Source organism: Aulostomus chinensis, chromosome 5 (genome assembly GCF_037954235.1).
Source record: "Aulostomus chinensis isolate RoL2024-O1b breed Wild chromosome 5, RoL_Achi_v1.0, whole genome shotgun sequence".
In the NCBI taxonomy this organism is placed as follows: domain Eukaryota; kingdom Metazoa; phylum Chordata; class Actinopteri; order Syngnathiformes; family Aulostomidae; genus Aulostomus; species Aulostomus chinensis.
In genome coordinates this window covers 31,556,578-31,579,195 of record NC_141324.1, presented here as the reverse complement: position 1 = coordinate 31,579,195, position 22,618 = coordinate 31,556,578, and the positions used below count along the sequence as shown (strand labels likewise).

The window sequence follows — 22,618 nt, the reverse complement described above, 5'->3', positions numbered from 1 at the left end:
CGGAGGTTTCGAGTGTGTGATCAATTGTCCCCATCCGTGCAGGTGAGTTCATTAAAGCTCTGTATGAGTCGGATGAGAACTGCGAGGTTGATCCGAGTCGCTGCTCTGCCGGTGATCTGACAGAGCACCAGAGCAACCTGAAGATGTGCTGCGAGCTGGCGTTCTGTAAGATCATCAACTCCTACTGGTAGGCATCACAGTAATGGCATAACTAGTCTTTTCTGACCACTGCGACGGACGCTGACGTGCTCCCTCTTTGGCCGTGTGTGCAGCGTGTTCCCTCGCGAGCTGAAGGAGGTGTTTGCATCGTGGAAACAGCAGTGTGTTGCTCGTGGTCACCAGCAGGACATCAGCAAGCGTCTGATCAGTGCCTCGCTCTTCCTGCGCTTCCTCTGCCCCGCCATCATGTCGCCGTCACTCTTCAGCCTTATGCAGGAATACCCAGATGACCGCACATCTCGGACCCTCACCCTCATCGCCAAAGTCATCCAGAACCTCGCCAACTTCACAAAGTACGTCGCCACAGGCGCTGATCGGAGAACTGCCAGATACCTTGTCCCGTAAGCTGGCTGTTGATGGGTTGATGAAACTCTCCTCTTCTGCAGGTTTGGGAACAAGGAGGAGTACATGGCCTTCATGAACGACTTCCTGGAGCACGAGTGGGCGGGGATGATGCGTTTCCTGTCGGAGATCTCTAACCCAGAGACTCTGTCCAACACACCAGGCTTCGAGGGTTACATCGACCTGGGACGAGAACTGTCAGTCCTCCACGCCCTGCTGTGGGACGTCGTCTCTCAGCTGGACAAGGTACACGCTCACCTGTGTGTGTGTGTGTGTGTGTGTGTGTGTGTGTGTGTGTGAGAGAGAGAGAGAGAGGTTTTATGGTTCAGTCTTTCCATGTCAGCATTGTCTCTCATCTTTGAAGACCCTTGAATATTTTGTGCTGTGATGATGAACAATCTGATCAGAAGATCAAAGCCTCTGTTTTCATTCTTAAAATATTTAATAGAAAGTTAATATTTCTTTTTCTCATCGACACTTCAATGGATGTTGGTTTCATGACAAACTGTCATTTTAAACAAAAACTCAAGAAAACCATGTTCTCCGGGGAGAACGTTCCACATACCCTGGGAGATGTGGAACGTTCTCCCGGTAGCAAGATTCTGTAAATATCTTCAACAGCAGAAGATTTTGGAAAACTTCCGTTTCACATATCAGCAGAGAAACTGGTTTCCATGGTGACGAGTGATCATTATTTACACGTGTAGAACAACTTTGAAGGGAAGTGGCACATTAGGAGTCCGTCAGTCAAGAACCATGTGACTGGACCGGCCCGCCAGAACCCCTTAGAGAACATCTGTTTTCTCATCTTCAGTTTGATGAAAGTTTCTATTCTGCTAAACTTTGTTTTTTATGTCGAAACACGACGACGTTTCCTGAATGTTGTTCATTTCTACGTTACTATGACATCACAACAAGTTACTGCCCAACTATAATGTCCACACTAGCGGCACCAGGTCAGCAGGATTGCTGACCTTTGACCCCAGTCTACTCTTACATCACTTATGTTCCTGTGGTTATTGACTACATGGGATTATTGATTATTTATAAGTGTTGAGTGTTTGTAGCATGGCATCACTTCAGTTCCTTGTAAGCACATAAACGTTGAGTGGCTGATCATCATAGCATGGCCCGCCCCCACCTGTTGCCCCCCCCCCCCCCGCCCCTGCATGGCTATTGTGTCTTTGTAGTTGGTTTGATTTTGGTTCTGTTCTGCTCATGTTATCTTCCTCCTCCCCATCTCTCCTCTCCCTCCTCATCACTTCCTGTCTGGCTTCCTCTCTGTTGCCACCATTTTGGGTTTTGCTGCCCCCCCACTCACACACACACACACACACACACTCTCACACACACGGCGACCCCAGGGTGAAAATTCCTTCCTGCAGGCTACCGTGGCGAAGCTGGGCCCGCTGCCGAGGATTCTGGGAGACATCTCTCGTTGTCTGGCGGCGCCCACACCCATCCAGCAGCAGCTGCACCATTTCCAGGACCACCATAGCTCCGCCCATAACATCAGTGGCAGCCTGTCATCAGGATTACAGCGAATCTTTGAGGGAGCTGGTAGCAGGTAACCAATCAGCTGATTTGGTGTGATGTCGTGACACCTGAATGAAGGTGTTGTCATCTTCTAGCCGCATGTTGAGACTGTGTGACATCGACTCCCACGCTACACTCACACGTATTGTTGATACTCACCAGTAATCCGTCATGATATTCACTCAAAAAGAAGTAGAAAAACTACAGAAAAGCGAGTTTGTCCAAACCTCTGAGATATGACAGGAAACTATTTGGTTGGATGTCAAACTGATTCTACTTCCTGTCAAAATGTCACTTCCTGCAGCCCGCAGTCTCCTGCCAGTGAGATGATGGAGGGCTACGTGCGAGGGCAGCGCCCCCTAGTGGCACAGCCGCATCCCTCTGGCCACACCAGCTTCTCTGACGTGCATGAGCGCGACCACCCACTGCCCAGCGGACGTAGTATCTCGCTGGTCGACCTGCAGGATGCCCAGTGCCTGCACAGCCCTCCAGTGCAGCCACCGCCGCACCACGAGGCCCCGCCTCGCCTCAGCAGGGTGGGGTCTCAAGCATCGATTGGACACACCCAACCCCCCAACAACTGCACACTCTCAAACCCTCTAACCCCTCAGCCGGCGCCACACCACAGCAAAGCAACAGCCAGAGATGCTCAGCCACAAAGTGCACCGCAAGTGCGGCGGCCACTGCCCCCCTCGCTCAGCCAGCAGCGCAGCCTGCAGCCGCTGTCCTTCCAGAACCCCGTCTACCACCTGAGTAACCCCGCCCACAGCCTGTCCACATGCTCTGCCCACTCACAGCAGCAGGACTCCAGCTCAGAGAACTTGAGCACTGAGAGCTCACACAACAGCCACAGCAACTCCGATGACTTTGGCAGCCAGGTGGGGGTCACAGGTCTTGCGGCGTCCCACAGCAGCCTGGATGAGTTGGGCGGTAGGCGGCGCAAACAGAGCGAGGAGTGTCCTACACCAAGCCACCATGTGCTGTCAGACCTACCAACATGCGCTGCCACAGCGTTCGCCATCCCCCGGCAGAGCACAACTGCAGGAACCGCCCACATCGTGAAGGTGGAGCAACAGAGCCGGGGAGGGGGCGGGGCCAGGATTCCATCCTCCCTCCCACACAGTGTCTCGCTCCGTAGCAGCAGCAGCACCAACACAGAGCCGACCCCCACCACCGGCCTGGTTAACCGCCAGCAGTCGCCCTGTTCCACAGAGAATATGGCTCCACCCTCCAGGAGCGGTGCTAAGCAGCAGCAGGTAAGGCAGGCAGGAAGTCATTGTGGCGTAAATGAGACTCAGACCGCATGTGGTGGCGCGCTGCTCGATGGATCAAACACAAAGTTGTAAATGAAGCACTGAAATAGTTGTTGAGCCTTGTCAAGAGACAACAACCATGTGACCTGCACCAAGTCGCCACTGATGTGACGGGGATTAATACCTCTGAGATTGGCTGGTCAGTACAGTGGGCGGGGTCTACCATCCATACAGGTGCCAGTGGAGCAGGTTGCCACCGCTCTGACCTCTTGACGTGTTTGCTGGGAAGGAATGTGAGGGAGGGTTAAATTCAACATGTTGACCTCCACTTTTTTAATTCTTATGACAAATTTTCTGTAATCTCAGTTCCCCGTGTTTGGTGGTGACATCACTGGCTTGTGTGCAGGTGGCGTCTCCGGTGGAGGCAGTGGCGATGTCTCCGGTGGAGAGGACCGCAGCCTGGGTTCTCCACAATGGCCAGTACCAGGAGGAGGAGGAAGAGGAGGGCGGAGCTGAGAGGACCAGGGAGGAGGGCAGGAACGTGGAGAAGGTAAGCATACCTGAAACAGGAAGTCTGTCACATGATTGAATCCAGTCAAGTCAACTTTACTTGGTAACATGCAGCTATGAGACGTGAATGAGGACAGAAGGAGAGAGAAGCCCAGTGCATTATGGGAGATCCCTGCTAGTCTTGGTCTGTAAAAGCAGGGCGAGGGGGCGGGGCTAACCTGAACCCCCCTAACTGTAGGCTTTTTCAACAAGGAAGGCCTCAAGTCTGCTCTTTAACAAAAACGCGTGTTTTTGGACCCTCGTTCGGCTCTTTTGGCTCGTCTGGAAGGGAGCCGAAGAAGCTACAGGTGAAGCCTGACAGGTGGCCCTGCACTTTTGGTGCAGTGTGAAAGGGGCTGTAGGGAGGGGGTCTGAGTCCTGGACCAGGACTGGGAGACGGTTCCACAGGAGTGGAGCCTGATATCTAAAGTTTCCACCTCCCATTCTACTTTTGGAGTCTCCAGGAACCAGCAGGAACCCAGCAGCGTCCTGGGAGTGAAGGGTTCTAGCTGGATCATCGGGAACTAGGAGCTCTGTCAGGGATGAAGGAGCCTGACTGTTGAGGACTTTGATGGGAGAAGAATCAAGAATCCTTTGCGGTGGAGAAGTCCCAGAGCTGTTTAGCAGCTGCTTTCTCCAGAACCTTGGAGAGAAAAGGAAGATGTGATGTTGGTCTGTAGTTGGTAGAACTTCTGGATCCAGGCTTGTTTTTGAGGAGGGTTTAATTCCTGCTAATTTAAAGGACTGAGGGACGGAACCAGATACCAGCGCCACATTGATCATATCTAAGAGGGAGGGGCTAACGAGGGGAGAGAGTCTTGGAGCAGCTTAGTTGGGATGGGGTCTAGGAGACAGGTGGAGGATTAGAGGAGGACATTATTGAACTGAGCTCATGAAGGCTGATGGGAGAAAAACTATCCAAGTGTGTGTCTGGTCCTCCAGCTGCCTCTAAGGTTCTGGGTTCTAGGGGCCATGTTGTCAGCTGATGGCAGCAGGAGAAGAAGTTTCTCTCTAATCAGGAGAATTTTGTCATTAAAGAAGTCCATGAACTCTTTGCTGGCCAGGGAAACAGGACTACTTGGTTCAGTAGAGCTGTGGCTCTCTGTCAGTCTGGTTCTGGTTCTCCTCTATTAACACTCAGTTATCGGCTGCTCTAGTCTGAGTTTTAAGGCTCTCTAGCCAGATCACGCCTGACTCTTCCAGTCTGGAGCAGACCCAGTCACTGTGGGTTCAGGGTCACTCCCAGGTCCAGGTGGGGTGCCCAGCCCTGTCTCCGCTAGGGTGTCAGAAGAGAGATGATTGGTTGTGAGGTCATGGGGGTGTGTGGCGATGCTTCCTGGGGTAGTGGGACTGATGGCCATCCCTCCCGCTGCCATGCCAGCCAGCCGGGCTCTGGGGTCGTGCTCAGCGATTGTTACTTTGTATTTCCTGCACATATTTAAGCTCTTGGCTCCTCATGTGTCGCAGTACGAGCTGGAGATCTCACGGTTAAAGGAGCGTCTACGGATGTCTGGTCGGCGCCTGGAGGAGTACGAGCGCCGTCTGGCGGCACAGGAGCAGCAGATGCAGAAGCTGCTGCTGGAGTATAAAGACCGTCTGGAGGACAGCGAGGAGCGTCTGAGACGCCAGCAGGACGAGAAGGACCACCAGATGAAGAGCATCATCTGCAGGTACGGCCCCGCCCACCAGTCCAGACTTGATAGAACTGCGCCTGCGTGTCCACCCACAAGTGTGTGTGTGTGCAGGCTGATGGTGGTGGAGGAGGAGCTGAAGCGCGACCACGCAGAGATGCAGGCAGTGATCGAAGCCAAACAGAAGATCATCGACACTCAGGTAGGGACGGACGCAGCAGCTTCACCTCTGTCTCGCAATCATCACTATCATCATCATCACCGTCCTCACAAACTTTGAACGTGTTGATTCGTGAAGAACAAACGTGGTCATGTGACGGTCTGAAATCAGAGTCCTTGGTTCTGTGTGTTGCTGAGCGCTGTTCTCTTGGAGGCTGGCGCTCGCCGTAACTTCCTGCCCTTTGAACTCTTTCCCCGCCAGTGTTTCTCAACAATGTCACTGTTGTGAGTGAGCCTCTTGGTGAACGGGTCGGTTGCGCTTCAGACAGAAACGTGTGCTTCGATATCCGTCAGAGTTGGGTTTCTGTCTCAATGTTCCTGGGACGTAAACGAGAGAACCAACCAGCAGTTCTGGTTCTGGTCCTGGACCAACAGAGCCTCCTTAGCACCACAGACCCCCTGGAGAACCACAACCGTCTATCTGCTGCTGCTTCTGGTGTCTGGAGCCGCCTCTTCTCGTTTTTTGGGCCTGCAGTGTTCTGTCTCGAGGTGCTCTTCGGCGCCCTCTACCACACCCTCTTCTGTGATGGCAGAGGTTAATGGAGGCGAAAGAGTTTAAGAAAGATGATAATTTAGTTTGCTTGAAAACTGCTTTAAAAAAGATCAATAACTAGCCCTGGCCACGCCCCCAGCAACACATCACTTACATTAGTGAGATGGCTCCTCCTACTTCTGATGCAGGACACACAACCAAATGTGTTTGAACGTCCGTGTTCTAGATTGAACCATCAATAAACTAATAACAGTGCTGACTCAGCAAGCTGCTAGCATGATGCTTGCGTCATCAGTAACACACAAGTACCTTTTAAACCCATCAAACTAAAAACACTTGTTCTCTCGGGTACAAACGCCGGCGCCATTTTATCAGAGTTGATTTGGTGAAGCACATAAATATCCTGAAGCATCCAAGGTGAATGGACAGTGAATGGTGGTGTGATGTCATTAGTTGTTCTTTCATCGTGTCTTGACTGATTTCAGGTCAGTAACCGATGTGAAATAAACCAATCAGGCAAGTAGAGTGTGGCCCCGCCCCCTTCCTTCACCACGCTGTTTAGAGAACCGCAGGAAATGAGCAGCAACACCCCTCACGCCAGGCTGGCCAATTGCACGTTTCCTCACCTCTAACTATGCCTCCTGCCCCCCGTTTTCCTGTCCGTGGTGGTTTGACCACATTGCAGGGTGATGTCACATGGGGTCACTGTCACTGAGATGTGACCTCACCAACGTTGGCATGATTGACCGACAGCAGAATGAGACGTGTTAGATGGCGTGCGTCTCTGTCATGGTCCTGACTAGTTCCTCCCACCCAAGGGAATGTTGGTGTGTTGCACTTGGAACTGCTTTTTTTTCTGTTGGGCTGCATCCCCCCCCCCCCCCACACACACACACACACAGTGGGAGGAGTCTGAGTCTCCTTGCTGCCCTTAACAGCGTTGTTGCAGCTTCGTTTACATTTTCTCCTTTGGTTGTAGTTTTTCAGCATTCAGCTGCTGCCTCCAGCTTCCTGTTTCTGACTGTGAGCTGTCAATCATTCTGGGGTCACAACCCCGTCGCAGCACCAGCGAGGAAACTTTTACAAGCTCCTGAGAACCGAACCGATGGAGACAAATGTTTCCTGACGATGGTGAACGCACCGTGAACCGCTCAGTACCAACTTGAGTGTTGGAATGTAATCTATTACTGCAGCTGTAATCTGTTACTGCCGTTCTATCAGTTTGTTTGGTCAGTTTAGTCGTTGATGCCGTCGTCCTGCGGTGAGCTGAGACGCCATTGCAGTTCTGTTGTTTTATCTGTCATGAAATTTAAACTGCGACGAGGTTTTAACCCAAATGATGTCATCACACAACCCTTCATTTTACCTCCATGTAACTTCTTGTCCCACCCCTCTTGTCTTTGTCCAATCAGGAGAAACGGATCAGCTCTCTGGACACGGCAAACTCACGGCTGATGGCGGCACTGACGCAGGTGAAGGAACGCTACAGCTCGCCCAACCTCCACAACGGCCTGTCACCCAGCAACCCCACTAAGCTGTCAATCACTGAGAACGGAGAGTTCAAGAACAGCAGTTGCTGATTGGTGGAACAGAGTGGGGGCGGGGCTTAACATCCTCATCTGCTGAAGAAACAATCCTCAGAAGACTGTAAATACTGAGGCTTTTATCTGGTGTGTGTGTGTGTGTGTGTGTGTGTGTGTGTGTGTGTGTGTGTGTGTGTGTGTGTGTGTGTGTGTGTGTGTGTGTGTGTGTGTGTGTGTGCGTGCGCACAGCGTCACAGAAGCACAGAAACGGCATCTCAAACCAAAAACAAACTTAATTGGTTTTCTAACTGAATTTTTTAACGTTTTTTTATCTTCAGATTTGTTGTGGAGATGTTTTACCAGATTGTTTTGGGGCTTTTAATTTATTCCTCCACTTCCTGTTATTGATCTACTGTATGATGGGGGGGGGGGGGGGGGTCAAAGGTCATACTTGTCTGCTGTCCCAGGTTGAGAATAAAAGCTGCCTGTATACTGTCTCCATGGAAACGAGTGAATCAATGGGTGAGATGTTTTTCAGGTCAAACAAACAATCACATGATCTGACAGGAAGAGGAAGTGTTTTGTTGGCATGTGTTCGTGGTAGAGTGAACTTTAACCCCTCATTCCTCTACAGAGCAGTCAGCACTTGAAAGGGCCGGGAAGCTGGGGCTTCGCTGCTGAGGCGACTGCAGCGGCTCTCAAGTCACGAGACGATGCTGGTGAACGTGTGAACATCAGGGAGGAGTGACAGCGGCGGCGCATCAGAAGAAACACATCCGAGTTCTGTTTGCGTTTCTCATCACGTGGCACTGCAACCTCTTCCACTCTTGAGCTGTAGGAGGCGCCACCACAGCAAATGGAGCCCCATTGGCTCCGCCTCCAAGTCCCAGACAGCATTTAGGTTATACTATGTAAGCTAACATGCTAACAGCAATGGTTTCAAAAGAAAAGTTGACTTACAACAGAGCAAAAGAAACCCTTGGAAGGACTGAAATCCTACAATTGAAAATTTTAATGTTTCATAACAGAAAACAAGAAACTGACACGCGTGAGCTTCTGTCGTCATTTTTTATTAAATGTTACGTTGATTTACAGGCACACGAGGACAAACGCTCTTTTAGGCCATCAGAGCAGGAAACGAAGGCGGGCTGTGCTGCACCAACATGCGTCACCATGGTTACAATCAACTACCGCCACGTTATAACTTAAATACTGTTCATACATCACGTGTCCTGTGGGGCGGCGCCCGGATGGAGGGAGGAGCTGCAGGTTGGTTGCTGGTATCTGATGTCACGCATCTGTTCACGGCTGATCGGACTTGTTTCAGTACCAACGCCAGATGGCGTGAAGAACCGCACAGACAAAAGCGGGTGCCCTCGTCAGGACCGTGATTATAGTGACGCACAAAACACGCATTAAAAAAACGTTTAACTACCGTAGCGCCATGGCGAGCTCGTCCCTGTGGGGTTGAGCGGATAACTTCAGTCGTGGTTTAAAACGTGCAGCAATCAATAACAGGTCAAAAAACACTAAAGTATTCAGTTGATCAACACAACAGTGAAACATGGGCGTTGCCGTGGCAGCGCTAAGCCGCGTATACAAGCAATCATAATAACATACCAGAGTTATAGATACGATATAGTTCACCTGCAGGGTCATGTGATTCCGCTTCTGCCCCGCCCTGAATGATCAACACGTATTTACACAAATAAACTCTTAAGTCATAAAAAACATTCACACACAAAATAGAACATTTGAAGAATTATTAGCACCAGTGTATCGATACAACAACGTTGCATAGTGTAGATGGAGGACGAGCGAGCGGCGCCTGGTGTGTTGGATCCATGGCAAGAAATGTCAGGAGTGGTTTGAAAGATGCAGCGACAATCACAAAGTTTTTGTTTTAACATGATGGACTGGAGGTCAGAGGCCATCTTTGATGGAAGGTGGGTTTATGACGCCGCCACCAGTGTCGGGCTCCTCGCTCACATGGGGGGCCGATGACACTCCAGCTGCTGACTTCTGTCAGTAAAAATTCTTTGAATCAGAGGCGATAGGTTTGTTGCCTGAGCGAGCGGTAATGCTAACCATTGATGCTAATAGAGAAGCGTGGCCTGCCTCCATGTTGGTCCTCGCCAAATAATGAATTCAGACCGACGCCAGAATGGTTCTGCGTTAACCGCGTTGATTTTCCAGCCGTCCCCGGACTGATGACGTCCACATCAACAGGACTGTCATGTTGTGGTCGTTAGCATGCGTACTGAGTGAAGGTCTCCATATTATTTTTACATTTTGTTGTATAAAAACTTTGAGCGTGTCTCATCCTGTCAATCATCACAGGAACCCCCCCCCCCACGCGCGCGCGCGCGAGTCTATGAGAGGAGCCTAATAACGTGACCAGATGTTCAAGAGGCAATTCAACGCCACGTCTGGCAGACCATCTGGTTACAGAATGTATGACATCATCATCACATCCATGATGACAAGGATCCAGGAGATCATGCATGCAAAAGTCAGCTGGGTGTAACCTGTTGCCATGACAATAATCTCTCATCTTGTTAAAACTCTTGTGAGCGGCAAAGCTTCACTTGACCACTCAAACTGAAAGAATACTGATGACGGCGAGGCAATGGCGTTTCCCCGGTGGTTTGAAGCTTTGGCAGAAACCCAAATAATCCTTCACTGTAGGTTATGACATCACAGCTGCTTCGGACAACAACAATAAGGATTGTGGCGCCCTGTGAGACTACAAAAGCGTGTTGGGCAACAGCAGTCACACGGACAACAGAAAAAACAGTGGCGGTTCTTGGAGGTTGGAGGGACTTCCTGTGTGCTTCCGCCTGGTAGAGCAGATGCGTGCAGTCACCTTGGGTTTGTGGATGTGGTTTCCTGCCCCCCTTTTGACGCTGCTTCCGTTCATTCTAGCGAAACCCCGCCCCTGCGTCTCCGAGACAAAATACAAACAGCTGCTTCTCTGTGGTTATGACGGTTGCCGTGGCAGCATCTCGCTCACAAAACAAAACAAAGACAAGAAACTGAAACATAGTTTTGGTAGAAGGTGGCGTGATGGCCAAGTGTTAGAGTGACGGGGTGGAGCGGTGTCGGAGCAGGGGGCAGGGCTATGGCCTCTCCAGAGATGGCGTGTTGAAGCAGCCGTCAGGTAATGTGTTCTTGATGTCGTTGAGGTTAGAGATGTCGGCACGGATCTCGCGGATCTGGCGGTCGTAGTCATTGATCATCGCCTCCTGTGTCTGCGCCACATCGTTCAGCTCCACCAGCTTCCTGTCCAGCTCACTGTCGGCCATCTTGCCCTTGGCCCGCTTCAGCGACTCGTCAATCTGGTTGAGTTTGCCCAGATCGACCTTGTCGATGTTTCCTGGACAGGACAGAGAGACGCCACCAACTATTTCAGGATTTTTACTGGAGAGCCTCGTTCTCCCGTCAAAGCCACCCTCAGTCTGATTCTTCCACACCAACAATGTTTCACAAAAGGAAAAAGAAGCGACAGAAATCATTGGCGGGAGCGCAGCAACAACAAATCCCCCTTTTTTAAGGGGATCAAAGTCTCGACTTCATCACGATTCTTTAGTTTTTCATTTTAGTTAAAATATTGTACGAGTTACGGCAAATCCAGGGCCACAGTTTTGCTAACCAACAAATGTGAGGCTGAAAATAATTTCTCTTTGAATTATCATCAAATTCTATGCTTAACATGGAGAGTGAATGTGTTTTGTTAACCAATCACTGCAGGCTCTGCAAAAGGGAACAAACATTTTAATCTTAAGGTGAGTTTGTGTGACGCGGCGTCTGGCGCCCTGGAGGCATGAGCCTCCTGGCGTCTGGTCCCTGAACCAGACATGGCGGTCTGGCCAGCCCTGTGTGGATCCTCTGAGTTCCTGTAACAGGATTCCAGACCGCAGGGGATCACCTTTTGATCCCAGACACCACCTTGTTACGTTTTACAACGTTTCTACAACGTCCACAGCTGACACGGAGCCGAAATGATTATTTTAGAAGTAGATAATGATAGAGGAAATGACGACCCCCCTCCTCCTGATGCTAACGTTATTAGCTAACGCTAACATCTAAACTGTGTAACTTAAGCCACCAGCAGATGATTTGATCAACCAGGACTCCAGGAGGATCCACAACTGCTGTAAAGCAGCAAAATGTTCATGTGACTGTAGTTAAATGGCAGAAAATGCCGAGTCCTCCTCCTCCGAACGAGCTAACGCTAAGGTAGCACCGTGGACTCGCCCATGGTGGTTTCCCCTGTTCTACTTGACTATGTTGTGAGAGTGGAGGGAAGAACGCACCCGTGTTTGCTGTGTTGAGAGTGTGTGTGTGTGTGTGTGGTGCTGAATGGTTCTCAGCAGCCAAGTGTGACTTGGTCCAGAGCACAAAGCGTCTGAGCCCAGGACGAGGACAGAATGTCCACTGGTGCATTTAAAGGACCTCTGTAACTGCAGATCAAGGACACATTGTAACCGTTACCGGTTTGTGATGGTCGTATCACACAGCCCTGGTTGGAGGTCTCAGGTAACGTCTCTAAACCTTCATGACACCGAAAATGATCTGAAACCAACAACTTCCTGTAGGTTGCAGTCAAGACAGGAAGTGCTGCGTAGACAATAAGACCTATTAAAGTGAAAAATGTCTTTTTTCTTTTTCTGATTCTCAAAGGAATTTTTGATTGCGTCAATTAAAAAGGAAGTGACGTCATAGTGTCACCTCCCATTTGTTGATAAAGACATTCAGGAAAAAAAAAGAAAGACATTTAATTATTTGTTGGCCATTGCATGTCCATAGTGACATCATAGCAATGCTCTTTGGATTTTAGTGGACCTGAAGGACAGTCAGAATGTTTGGGTGGGTCTTACCCAGCTGATCCAGCAGGGCGGTGATGGTGCTCAGAACCGTTTTGACGGCGCTCTTGGCCTTGCGGGCGTTGTCCTCCGCCTCCTTGGCGTTGTCAGATGCCTACAGTGAAAGTATTTCTCACTATAAAAAACAAACTACTGACAGGTCTAAACTGGATCTAAACCAGGACTAAGCTCATTCTGAACTGGGTCTAAACATTTAAACTTAATCTAAACTGGAACTACAGTTAATCCAAACTGTGTCTGAAGAAGATGGGCACTCAATCCAAACTAAGTTTGAACTGGGTCTAAGCTTCATTTGAACCATCTAAATGGGGTCTGAGCTGGGTCCTACCATTCCAGCCATCATCATGTCTTGGTCGGCCTCGGCCTTCTTCCTGCTCAGCTCCTGTTCAGCAGCGCTCAGCTGGGCCATCATGTCATTGACCTCGTTGTCCAGCTTGCTGGTGTCCTGGAAGGCCTTTTCCGCGTCCTCTTTAGTCTTGGCTGAACCCTGCAGACACACGAATGTCCTTAATTGATCTTTGCAATGCAAAAGAATCTCAACAAGCACATAGAAGTCGGTCGTACCTTCTGCACGTTGCTGGCAATCCTCTCTGCCTCCTCCGCCTTGTTCTTGGCCTCTCGGGCATCCGCCGCAGCATTGCCAAGCGCTGTCTCCGCCTGCCTAGTCTTCTCATTGGCAGCCATGATGGTGGCATTTATGGCTGGGATCTTCTTCAGCGCGTCCTCAGCAGCTGTCTTGTTGTCATTGACCCTTCGGTCAAAGTCTGCAAGAGAAGCCAGTGACGCTGTGATGGCGAGAACCCTCATGACCAAACACCACATTGTAGGTTGAGACCTTTGACCCTCACATCTGGAATTAATCATTCACAGACACGTGGTTCAATGAACTGAACATGACATTGTGCAATATTTCTGATGTGATGCTCTGCCTCTGAGCTGCTGCGTGAGAACTTCTGTCGCAGTTAGGGTTACACAAATAAAACTGCCTTAACTGATTCATTCACGATGAATCCTCCCATACAAATATCAACCAGTATGAGTAGAGGTGGTACCTCTCAGGTCATCCAGAATGGTCTCTGCCTCTCTGAAGGTCGACTGTCCCTTCTTGGCCGCCTCCTCTGCCAGAGCTTTGGCGGCGTCAGCTCGAGCCAGCAGCTGATCGGCTGTCTGGTGGACAGCAGGACAAATTGTTTTTTCTTCTTCATACATGTTACATTTAAATCCACATCGTATTCTCGGCGCCGGCTCTGCTGCCGTCACATCAACATGTTTACGTCCCTTGTCCTCATTACGTGTGAGGTCTCCCAACACACTAGGGCAGATTCGTCCTAGCCCCTCCCAAAAATCAAGGGCAGAGTCAGGTGATCAGTACTATTGTGTTATCAGTACTTGGTTACTTAGTCAGTTCTGCGTCATGTTGAACAATACACAGTACCAGTTTACCGTTGGGACACCTCCTCGTTCAGAGGTTTTCCTTTATTTTTTATCATTTTCCTCATTGTAGATTAATACTGAAGACACTAAAGCTATGACAGAAGTTATATCGCCTCCGGGGCGGCAACTTGCCCACATTGTTTACAGTGGGGACGGGAGGCTGCTGACGTCAACTGGGGAGATAATTGGACAGTGGAAGGAATACTTGGAGGAACTCCTCAATCCCACCAACACGTATTCCATGGAGGAGGCAGAGTTGGGGGAGTGCTTGGGGGGTGTCATCCAATCAGCGGGCAGAAGTTGCGGAGGCAGTGAAGCAACTCTATGGCGGCAGAGCTCCGGGGTGGATGAGATCTGCCCAGGGAGCCTATAGAACTCTTCACTCCCAGGATGCAGGGTTCCTGCTGGTTCCTAGAGTTCTAACAGTAGAATGGAGCCAGAGCCTTCAGCTCTCAGGCTCCCCTCCTGTGGAACCGTCTCCCAGTTTCAGTCCAGGACCCAGACCCCCTTTCTAGGTTTAAGAGCAGACTTAAGACCTTCTTGTTGATCAGGCTTATAGTCAGGACTGCTTAGGCTGGCCCTTAGACCTGCTGCTATAGGCTCAGACTGCTGGGATCTCCCATGATGCACTGGGCTTCTCTCTCCTCCTCCTGTCCTCAGACGTGTTACTAACTCCTCTTCTTCTCCCCTCATCCCAGATCCTGGTGCTGCTGGAGGAGGCTCCAGACCTGAAGAGGCTCCAGCTGCCACCCGTAGCTCCACCTGCTCACGTCCCCGTCTGTCCATCAGTCTCTCCTCCTTTCTCTCTCTCTTTATCTCTGTCCCTCTCTTTCCTTCTGTCTCTCTGTCTTCCTCCATTCTCTGTCTTTGTCTCTGTCCATCAGTCTCTCCTCCTTTCTCTCTCTCTTTATCTCTGTCCCTCTCTTTCCTTCTGTCTCTCTGTCCTCCTCCATTCTCTGTCTTTGTCTCTGTCCTGCTCTCCTGCTCTCTCTCCGTCCCCACTGATCCTGGATCTGCTCCACCTTCCTGCTGGTAAAGGAAGGTTCTGGTGGCTGCTGTTGCAGGATGTGCTGCTGATGGGGAATTGTTAAATTCATTGAAGGAGGGAGGTGCTAGACCTGCTCTACCTGTAAAGTGTCATGAGATAACTTTTGTTGTGATTTGGTGCTATAGAAATAAAATTGACTTGACTTGACAAGTACACAGAAAATCAGGCGTAGCAGCACAATGGATTCAACAGGAAGTTTGAATGTTATTGTCATGGATACATCTTAAGATTTCTTCACTCATCTATTAATCAAATGTCCAGCCTTTATCAGAACATGCATGTCTTCTGAGAGTGACGTGATGTCATCCGCATACCTGTTGCTCACTCTTGCCTTTCTCCAGCAGTTTGCGGACCTCCAGCTCTTTGGCCTTCAGGTCATCTCGGAGGTCGTTGTACTCCTTCTCTGTCTTGTCGATCAGCTTGTCAAGGTCGGATGCCTCCTTCTTGATCTTACTAGCTTCCTCCTACGGGACAGGAAGTCACCATATCAAGAATGTGACATCCTTAGAGTCTGGCATCTGAGACTTCTGAGACGATTTTAAGTCATAGGTGAGCGTCACCTCCAGGGCCTTGGTGTCGAAGGGTGGCAGGCTGGTCAGGTTGGCAAAGATCTTCAGAGCTTTGTTTCCTGCATCTTCAGCCTCTGCCTGGACCTTGTTGGCTTGTTTCTCCAGATTCTTCGCCAGGTCCTTCGCCTCGTTGTACCTGTCCATGACACGTCGTCAGTATCCTTCATGATTCCAACTCATTCGTTTTAAATGGATGTAACATAGCGGGATAACGTACTTCTTGTTGAGGTCCTCGATGTCCTGACTCGTCTTGCCTTCTCCATCCAGAGTCTTCAGCAGTAGGTTGTACGCTTTGGTGGACGTGTCGTTGGCATCTTTGGCGATCTTCTCGATCTGGTCAGCATCCATCTTGTGCCTGAGAGCACAAAATAAACAACATGATCAATTAAATTAAAAAGAAAGATTGTTAATAATCATTAAGTCAAAAGTAAATGCATTTCTACAGAAAAAGAGAGAAATGATCTGGCATTTGGTACACAGCCCTGATGATGTCACAGCAGACACGTTCGAGAATAAAAAACAAGAACAAGATATTTACTTGTCAGCCAGGATGCGCGCCTCCTCTGCCAGCAACGTCATATTGTTGGGATCGCCACTTCCACTTGGAGGTTTAATATCCTACCAGCGACATGAATGTCACATTAATAAACTCAAAACTTCAGACAGCCGTTACCATGATAACAGTGACATAACGAACCACTTTGCTGATGGCGTCCTTGGCCTTGTCCAGCTCCTGTCGGGCTCGGTCAATCAGGTTCTCGGCATCGCGGACTCGGTTGCGAGCACGATCGGCCTGACTGCCAGTGGCGTCCACCGTGTTACGGATGTTCTGGAGCCGGTTCCACTGTGTTGTCAGAGTGTTGTTGATGTTGTTCAGTCGATCGAGGAGGCCACGGTCCACATCTGCAGGGTCAAAGGTCACAACCACTCAGTAAACTAACTTTAAATGTTCTCAATCCCTCATGGGCATTTCAGACACTGTGATGGTGCCAATTAAGCCGCGTTACTTTTGCTGGTCTGTGCTTCGTCCAGCAGCTCCATGATGGCTCGCTCCGCCTCCTTCAGACGATCCTCAAAGGCCTTGTCGCTGACTGTCTCCTGACCAGAGCCCAGGTTGTCGATCAGAGTTTGCAGATCGTGAAGTTTCTGCCTCTGCTGGTTCACCTAGACAGATGAACGCCATCATCACATAAAATAACCCTCAGACACTTGATTCCAGCTGCTGGTGAAGTCGTTGGTGGACATGTATTTGCTCACCTTGTCTCGCACCAGACTGTAACAGGAAGGACACTGCTGGCAGCCTGGTGCCGAGCGGTTGTAGAAGTAATTTTCCTCACACATGTCACATCGGGCACCAACAAATCCAGGACGACACTCACAGCGGCCATCCTCCCGACACTGACCTGACTGTGAACCCTCAGGGTCGCAATCACATGCTGGAGGTCAAACAGTGTTCAAGGTTAACAATGAAAATATCTGATGTTTGGAGGGGGTGCAGAGCTCACCAGTGGCTGTAGGATGGTCACCTCACAATGATGTTAATGATGTCACAGTAATGAAACTGACAAACGATGCCATACCTTATGACCGTAGTCCCAGCCCAAGCCTACACCGACCCCATGTGCCCACAGGACTCGTTTCCAAAATATAAATGAAGTTCTGAAAAGGCATTCATGCATGAAGCCATAATGGGATCAGAGGGTTAAACACAAAAATGCTCACGTTTGCATCCAGATGAGCTGAAGCCAAAGAAGTTGACCTCACAGCGCTCACAGTGGCGGCCAGTGACACCCGGGTGGCACTCGCACTGTCCTGTGGTGATGTCACACTGACCATTGGTGGAGCCAATGGGGTTACAGTTGCATCTGCAGACGGAGAGAAAGACAAAAGGTTTTACAGATGATGCCAGACGTCCCCAACAGACACAAACAGGAAGCAGCTGACCGTTCACAGCCATTGCCACTGTGCAGGTTAAAGAATCCGGGCTGGCAGGTGCTGCAATCACGTTCCGCCACGTTGGGAAGACACTGACACTGGCCGGTGACCTGCGAGCAGGCGGTCTGACGACCCACAGTCCCAAATGGTGAGCAGGAGCAGGCTGAGGATGACAAAGAGAAAGACATGAGGTCCAAACTGATGGCACTCTGAAGGACGGACAACTGAGGTGGTGAGTCCCCAACAGGAAATGAACCAACAATCACCTTCGTCTATGACATCTGCAGAGGAAGTGGACCACCTCTTTGATGGTGGGTTATTTAAACAGGAAAGAAACAGAGGAATTCTCCATCCATCCCCGAGAAGCACAGGAAGTCAACTCTTTTCTCGTTCAGAATCTCATGTCATTGTGAAACTTACGCTTGCACTTGTCGGCAGGGTTGCTGGCCAGGGCGTTGCCATAGAAACCCTCCTTGCAGCGGTCGCAGAAGAAGCCGTCGGTGTTGTAGATGCACTTCAGGCACTTGCCTGTCTCACGGTTACAGTTCCCTACAGCGTTGGGATCGATGTTGTCACTGCACTTGCAGGCGCGGCAGGCTCGGACCGGCCCATCCTGACCCAGCGGATCGCCAAAGAAGCCATCGTCACACAGCTCACAGCGTTTACCTGGAGACGGATGATGTCACAGACAACCTTACAGCTGGAGTTGAAATGTGTGCGTGTCCAAAAGAGGACAGGTGGTTGTGCGTACCTGTGGTGCCAGCAGGACAGTTGGTACACACCACCTCTCTGGTTTTAGGAACGACGGCACAGGTTGCACCAGTTGGACAGGGACACAGCTGACAGTCACCAGATGTCCCCTGGGTGGCATCGCCATAGAAACCATCCTTACAGCGCTCACAGCTCAAACCGGCTGTATTGTGTTGACAGTCGCATGCTCCTGGATGGACAAAAGAGGATCAGCACCCTACAGGTAAGGACAGTAACCGGACAGCCACTGGTCAGTCGGCAGGGTCACCTGTGCCAGGGTCACAGGCGTCACTGTGTCCGTTACAGTTGCAGGGCTCACAGGGGCTGAATGCTCCAAGCTCAGGGCGGGCGCGGCGGTATCCCAGCGTGCACTGCTCACAGTGCTGACCCTGGTAACCCTGGGGACAGGTGCAGCGCTCCACCCAGCGAGCCGGTACACCTGGGCCTCGCTTTGCTGTCACCAAGGAGACACTGTCAAGGTAACCAGCACCTGGACAGACAGTCATTTTAGAAAAGGACACAAGACAGGAAGTGAACTCTATCCTTTGGTTGCATGACGTGGTGCATACTGCGTTCGCTGTAGGTGCCGCGGATCTTGATCGCAGTCAAGTTGTGGAGAAGTTTCTGGAAGTCAGAGTGGCTGATAGTCGGCCTCCAGGGGTAGTCAGCGCTGTCATGGAGCCTAACAGAAACAAAGACAGATTATCACCAGATTAACGACCAAAGCTTCCCAGTTAAGAACAGATACTTGTTTATATTAACACTGATTAAATGAAACGCTCCTCAGCCTGCATTATTTACTAATCAGACAAAATGTAGATTAACCCAAAAGTATCAGTCCAACTAATGACAAAGTAGATAGAATTTTACCAAAAAAATTTAAAATTTAATCAAGATTAATAAATATTTCAGTGTCACTGTAAAGATTACCACAACCATCCTGAACCAGGAAGTGGTGGCGGTGGGCCAATGAGGGCTGAGGTCTTCTGCTCTTTTTTAAGAGAACAGACGACTGAAGGGAAGTGGGCCTCGAGACATGATTGGCCCACTGGTCTGTCGTAATCTGAACACTCAAAATTTACATGATCCTAAACTGGCCTTCTATTGGACATGCCCTCGTGATGTCACAGAGCGCTGTCCTCAAACAGAAGAATGGGCGCAGTGGGGATGTCTCCCGTGTAACCTCAGAGCTGACCAGTGACACAGGCAGCTGAAGCTCAAACCCAAACACATTCCAGAACTGGGATTGTCCCCATGTGGCACTCCCCTGATCCAAACTGATCTTCACAGATTATCATGCCCTCCTTATTGACAGATGATGCATCAATTAGACCCATACACCCAGATTATCATGTACGTTTTAAATTGGATGTATAGATTAGGATAATAATCTGTAATTAAATCATGAGTAGAAGTATCAGTAGTAGTCATTTAAATCTAGACCATCAGTACAATTTACAACTAGATGAGAAGAATATGTAGGACAGAAAAACCCGTCAGATAACATCTAGATTGACAGATTATGACAAATGTGTAGACCACTGATCCTCAATAGTCTGACTGTGGCCCGAACTGTTGTTCCTTCACTGAGTGTTGTGGTTGGGTCAGCACGTCAAGGAAGGGCGGCCATCAGAAGGTTTCCTGAATGGCAGGTCTGGTTGGAGCCTTTTTTCCCCCTTTTATTTGGAACCCCAAACGCCACGTTTCCATTCCCCCCTGCCCTTGCGGCCCCAGCACACACAGACAGATACACCAATAATCCACAAGCATTTCACTCACATCTCCACCCCCTGGGACGCCAATGATACACAGACAGCCTGTTACCGGGTCACCCAGAGTTCATTGCTGCCAGCACCATTTTTTAACTTTCACTTTCGTTTTTGGAGCAGTTTTTCTAAGTTTTAATGAGTTTATTAAACTGGAAGGGACGTTTGGTTTGATTTTAGCATCGATGCTAGTGTGGAACTCCTGATAGGATCCACCACAGGACAGAAATCCATTTGTCCTTCTTCCTTGTGGTTCTTTGTGTTTGTATTTTAAAAGAAAAGTGTTCTTAACCCTTCCGACATGTTAGTGTTGGATTCATGACAGGGGTGATGTTTGGTTTTACTCAACTATCTATTTTACTTTATGTCAAAATGGAAATGACATTTTATTCTAGTTTGTATTTTTGTTGTTTTGAATGAAAGGGACATTTTGTTTTGGATATTACGGTTCTATCACATGTGGCCTGACTGACCTCAATAAACGGACCTTTGACCCATTGAAAACATTCTATGTGGCCCTTGAATGTTTGTGTTTGAGTGCCCCTGAAGTAGACTGAATCGGATCAGGTACCCTCCAAACTGGACTTAACTGAGACCAGACACCAACACCTCCTGGTCCTGGTTATTCCCAGGGAACCCTCACCTGAACACGTAGGTCTGCATGTTCTCACTGGGGTAGGCATTGCCCTGGGCAATGAGGGGGACGGCCACCCTCAGGTTGGCCCCTTCCAGAACCAGATCCTCCGCCGACAGCCGCGTGTCCCGTCGGTCAACCCGGAAACTCATGCTAAGGTTCTGTCCGTAACTCAGCATCTGGTTCCCCAAAAACTTCTCTGTGACACACGAGAGAACCCAGCAGGAGGTGAGACACAGCGCCATCATAGTCATGACCCGGACCACCTTTGGCTCACATTATGTCAGCTTTATGGTTTAGAACCGAGTTTAGATCAATGACAACCTTGATCACGTTACTATGACATCCTCTGAGTACCTGGTGCAACGAAGTACATGGGGAAGTAGTCGTCTGAGATGAGGGAGATCTCCTGTCCACTGGGGGACCACTGGACGGGGACGCTGGAGGCGTCGCGCTGCTGACCGCTCCACTGCTCATCATCTGACACACACACACACACACACACGCATGCTACATCATTGTCTCTAGAATGCATGGGTGTGTTACATCCTGCATGGTCCAGTAGGGGGCACTACCTCTGGAAAAGGAGGAGCTGATCGTGTGGACGCTGAAGCCGTCGGCACTGTCACACACGGATGAGTGCTGGAAGCAGAAGCAGGGCGTGCAGCCCTGAGGGTTGCTGGGGTCCAGGTTGAAGTATCCCAGTTTACACCTGGACACAAACAGGAAGACGTCACCACACAGGTGTAAGCGCGTGTGAGAGGTGGAGACAGGTGCTGCAGTTTATGATATAATCTTTGACATGTCCACTACAGCCGTGTTATTCAGCTGACACTTCTCGTCTTGATTTTGTTAGGCGCCTCCCACTGAGCCATTACCCCGGTAACAACTGGACAGGAAGTAGCTACGGAGTACTTACAGAATTTGACAACAGCAGTGATGGTCAGAAGTATTCACCTTCCCCACTAGAGGGAGCTTGCTCACCTGTCACAACTGAAGCCCTCCACGTTGTCTTTGCAGCGACACTGTCCTGTGTTGACGTCACATTCCTGAGTGCTGCCGGATGGCGAGCAGGAACACGGCCTGGTGGGGGGAGGGAGGATGGGTCATGTGCTGTGGGCAGGTTTAACTGTCCTCCGCCAGCAGAGGGAGCTCAAAGAGCAGTCAACGAGAAAGATGCCAGGACAGGAGAACAAGTCAGCGAGAAAATGAAGTCGTTCATGAAGATTAAAATATCCAGCGGGCTGCAGAGAATCACGAGATTCAGCACAGAAATCTGATTATTTCCTGTTTGTGGACAAATAAAGTAGAGCTTGAAGCAGCCTGAGCAGCTGATTGTGAACCATCTGGAAGAGTTTTATGTAATCAAAGAGATGAAACCCAGTTTCTTCTCACTAGCATTTATGAGCCTGTTGATTCTCATCTGACGGTTACGCAGCTGAAGCTTACGCGACTTCAATCAACTGTGAAGGCGATGAAGTCACTGGGAAGACCGGCGTAGACGCACCTTCACCACAGATTTGAGTGTTGAGTGCAATTTTAGGCTCAGGTGAGAAATTCAAGTGACACTGCGCCAAGCTTTCTGTCGTGGGTCTGAGCTCGTGTTGTCAAAAATATCAATTTATCGATTAAATATCGATTTTGAAAAGTAAAAAACGGTTCTAAATGACTTTTCAATAGTATCGATACTCTAGCTGCCTCCTTGGCCGCCGTGAACACACACAGGCATACAAACAGACAGAGCGCTGCCCCCGGGGGGCGAGCCATCGTGCAGCAGCCCCTCCCCTCCTGCCTCGCTCACAAAAACAGCAGCTGTATTTTTTATTTTTTT

At 49.9% G+C, this 22,618-nt stretch overlaps 2 protein-coding genes across 9 annotated transcripts in view; one reads left to right on the top strand and one right to left on the bottom strand.

Moving 5' to 3' along the window:
* rasal2 (RAS protein activator like 2) overlaps positions 1–8,185 on the top strand; it is a 41,059-nt gene extending 32,874 nt beyond the window's left edge. For 6 of the 8 annotated variants that reach the window (XM_086204737.1, XM_086204734.1, XM_086204738.1 and 3 more), the window contains 9 exons: positions 43–187; positions 273–512; positions 606–807; positions 1,926–2,128; positions 2,402–3,353; positions 3,757–3,900; positions 5,367–5,569; positions 5,645–5,732; positions 7,655–8,185. In XM_086204737.1, coding sequence (XP_086060863.1) covers positions 43–187; positions 273–512; positions 606–807; positions 1,926–2,128; positions 2,402–3,353; positions 3,757–3,900; positions 5,367–5,569; positions 5,645–5,732; positions 7,655–7,822 — 2,345 coding nt within the window. In that variant the 3' untranslated portion in view covers positions 7,823–8,185. The remainder of the gene's footprint in view (positions 1–42; positions 188–272; positions 513–605; positions 808–1,925; positions 2,129–2,401; positions 3,354–3,756; positions 3,901–5,366; positions 5,570–5,644; positions 5,733–7,654) is intronic. The other 2 variants (XM_086204741.1, XM_086204733.1) reach the window with 1 other exon arrangement.
* Positions 8,186–8,819: 634 nt separating this feature from the next.
* Positions 8,820–22,618, bottom strand: part of lamc1 (laminin, gamma 1) — a 47,619-nt gene continuing 33,820 nt past the window's right edge. The window contains exons 7-28 of the mRNA XM_086204732.1: positions 21,772–21,870; positions 21,363–21,499; positions 21,145–21,267; positions 20,797–20,986; positions 18,957–19,069; positions 18,656–18,877; positions 18,389–18,577; positions 18,058–18,303; positions 17,647–17,800; positions 17,425–17,567; positions 16,960–17,138; positions 16,710–16,866; positions 16,400–16,605; positions 16,241–16,320; positions 15,920–16,057; positions 15,694–15,838; positions 15,448–15,597; positions 13,704–13,818; positions 13,216–13,415; positions 12,980–13,138; positions 12,646–12,745; positions 8,820–11,141 (exon numbers count right to left, since the gene is read on the bottom strand). Coding sequence (XP_086060858.1) covers positions 10,885–11,141; positions 12,646–12,745; positions 12,980–13,138; positions 13,216–13,415; positions 13,704–13,818; positions 15,448–15,597; positions 15,694–15,838; positions 15,920–16,057; positions 16,241–16,320; positions 16,400–16,605; positions 16,710–16,866; positions 16,960–17,138; positions 17,425–17,567; positions 17,647–17,800; positions 18,058–18,303; positions 18,389–18,577; positions 18,656–18,877; positions 18,957–19,069; positions 20,797–20,986; positions 21,145–21,267; positions 21,363–21,499; positions 21,772–21,870 — 3,502 coding nt within the window. The 3' untranslated portion in view covers positions 8,820–10,884. The remainder of the gene's footprint in view (positions 11,142–12,645; positions 12,746–12,979; positions 13,139–13,215; positions 13,416–13,703; positions 13,819–15,447; positions 15,598–15,693; positions 15,839–15,919; positions 16,058–16,240; positions 16,321–16,399; positions 16,606–16,709; positions 16,867–16,959; positions 17,139–17,424; positions 17,568–17,646; positions 17,801–18,057; positions 18,304–18,388; positions 18,578–18,655; positions 18,878–18,956; positions 19,070–20,796; positions 20,987–21,144; positions 21,268–21,362; positions 21,500–21,771; positions 21,871–22,618) is intronic.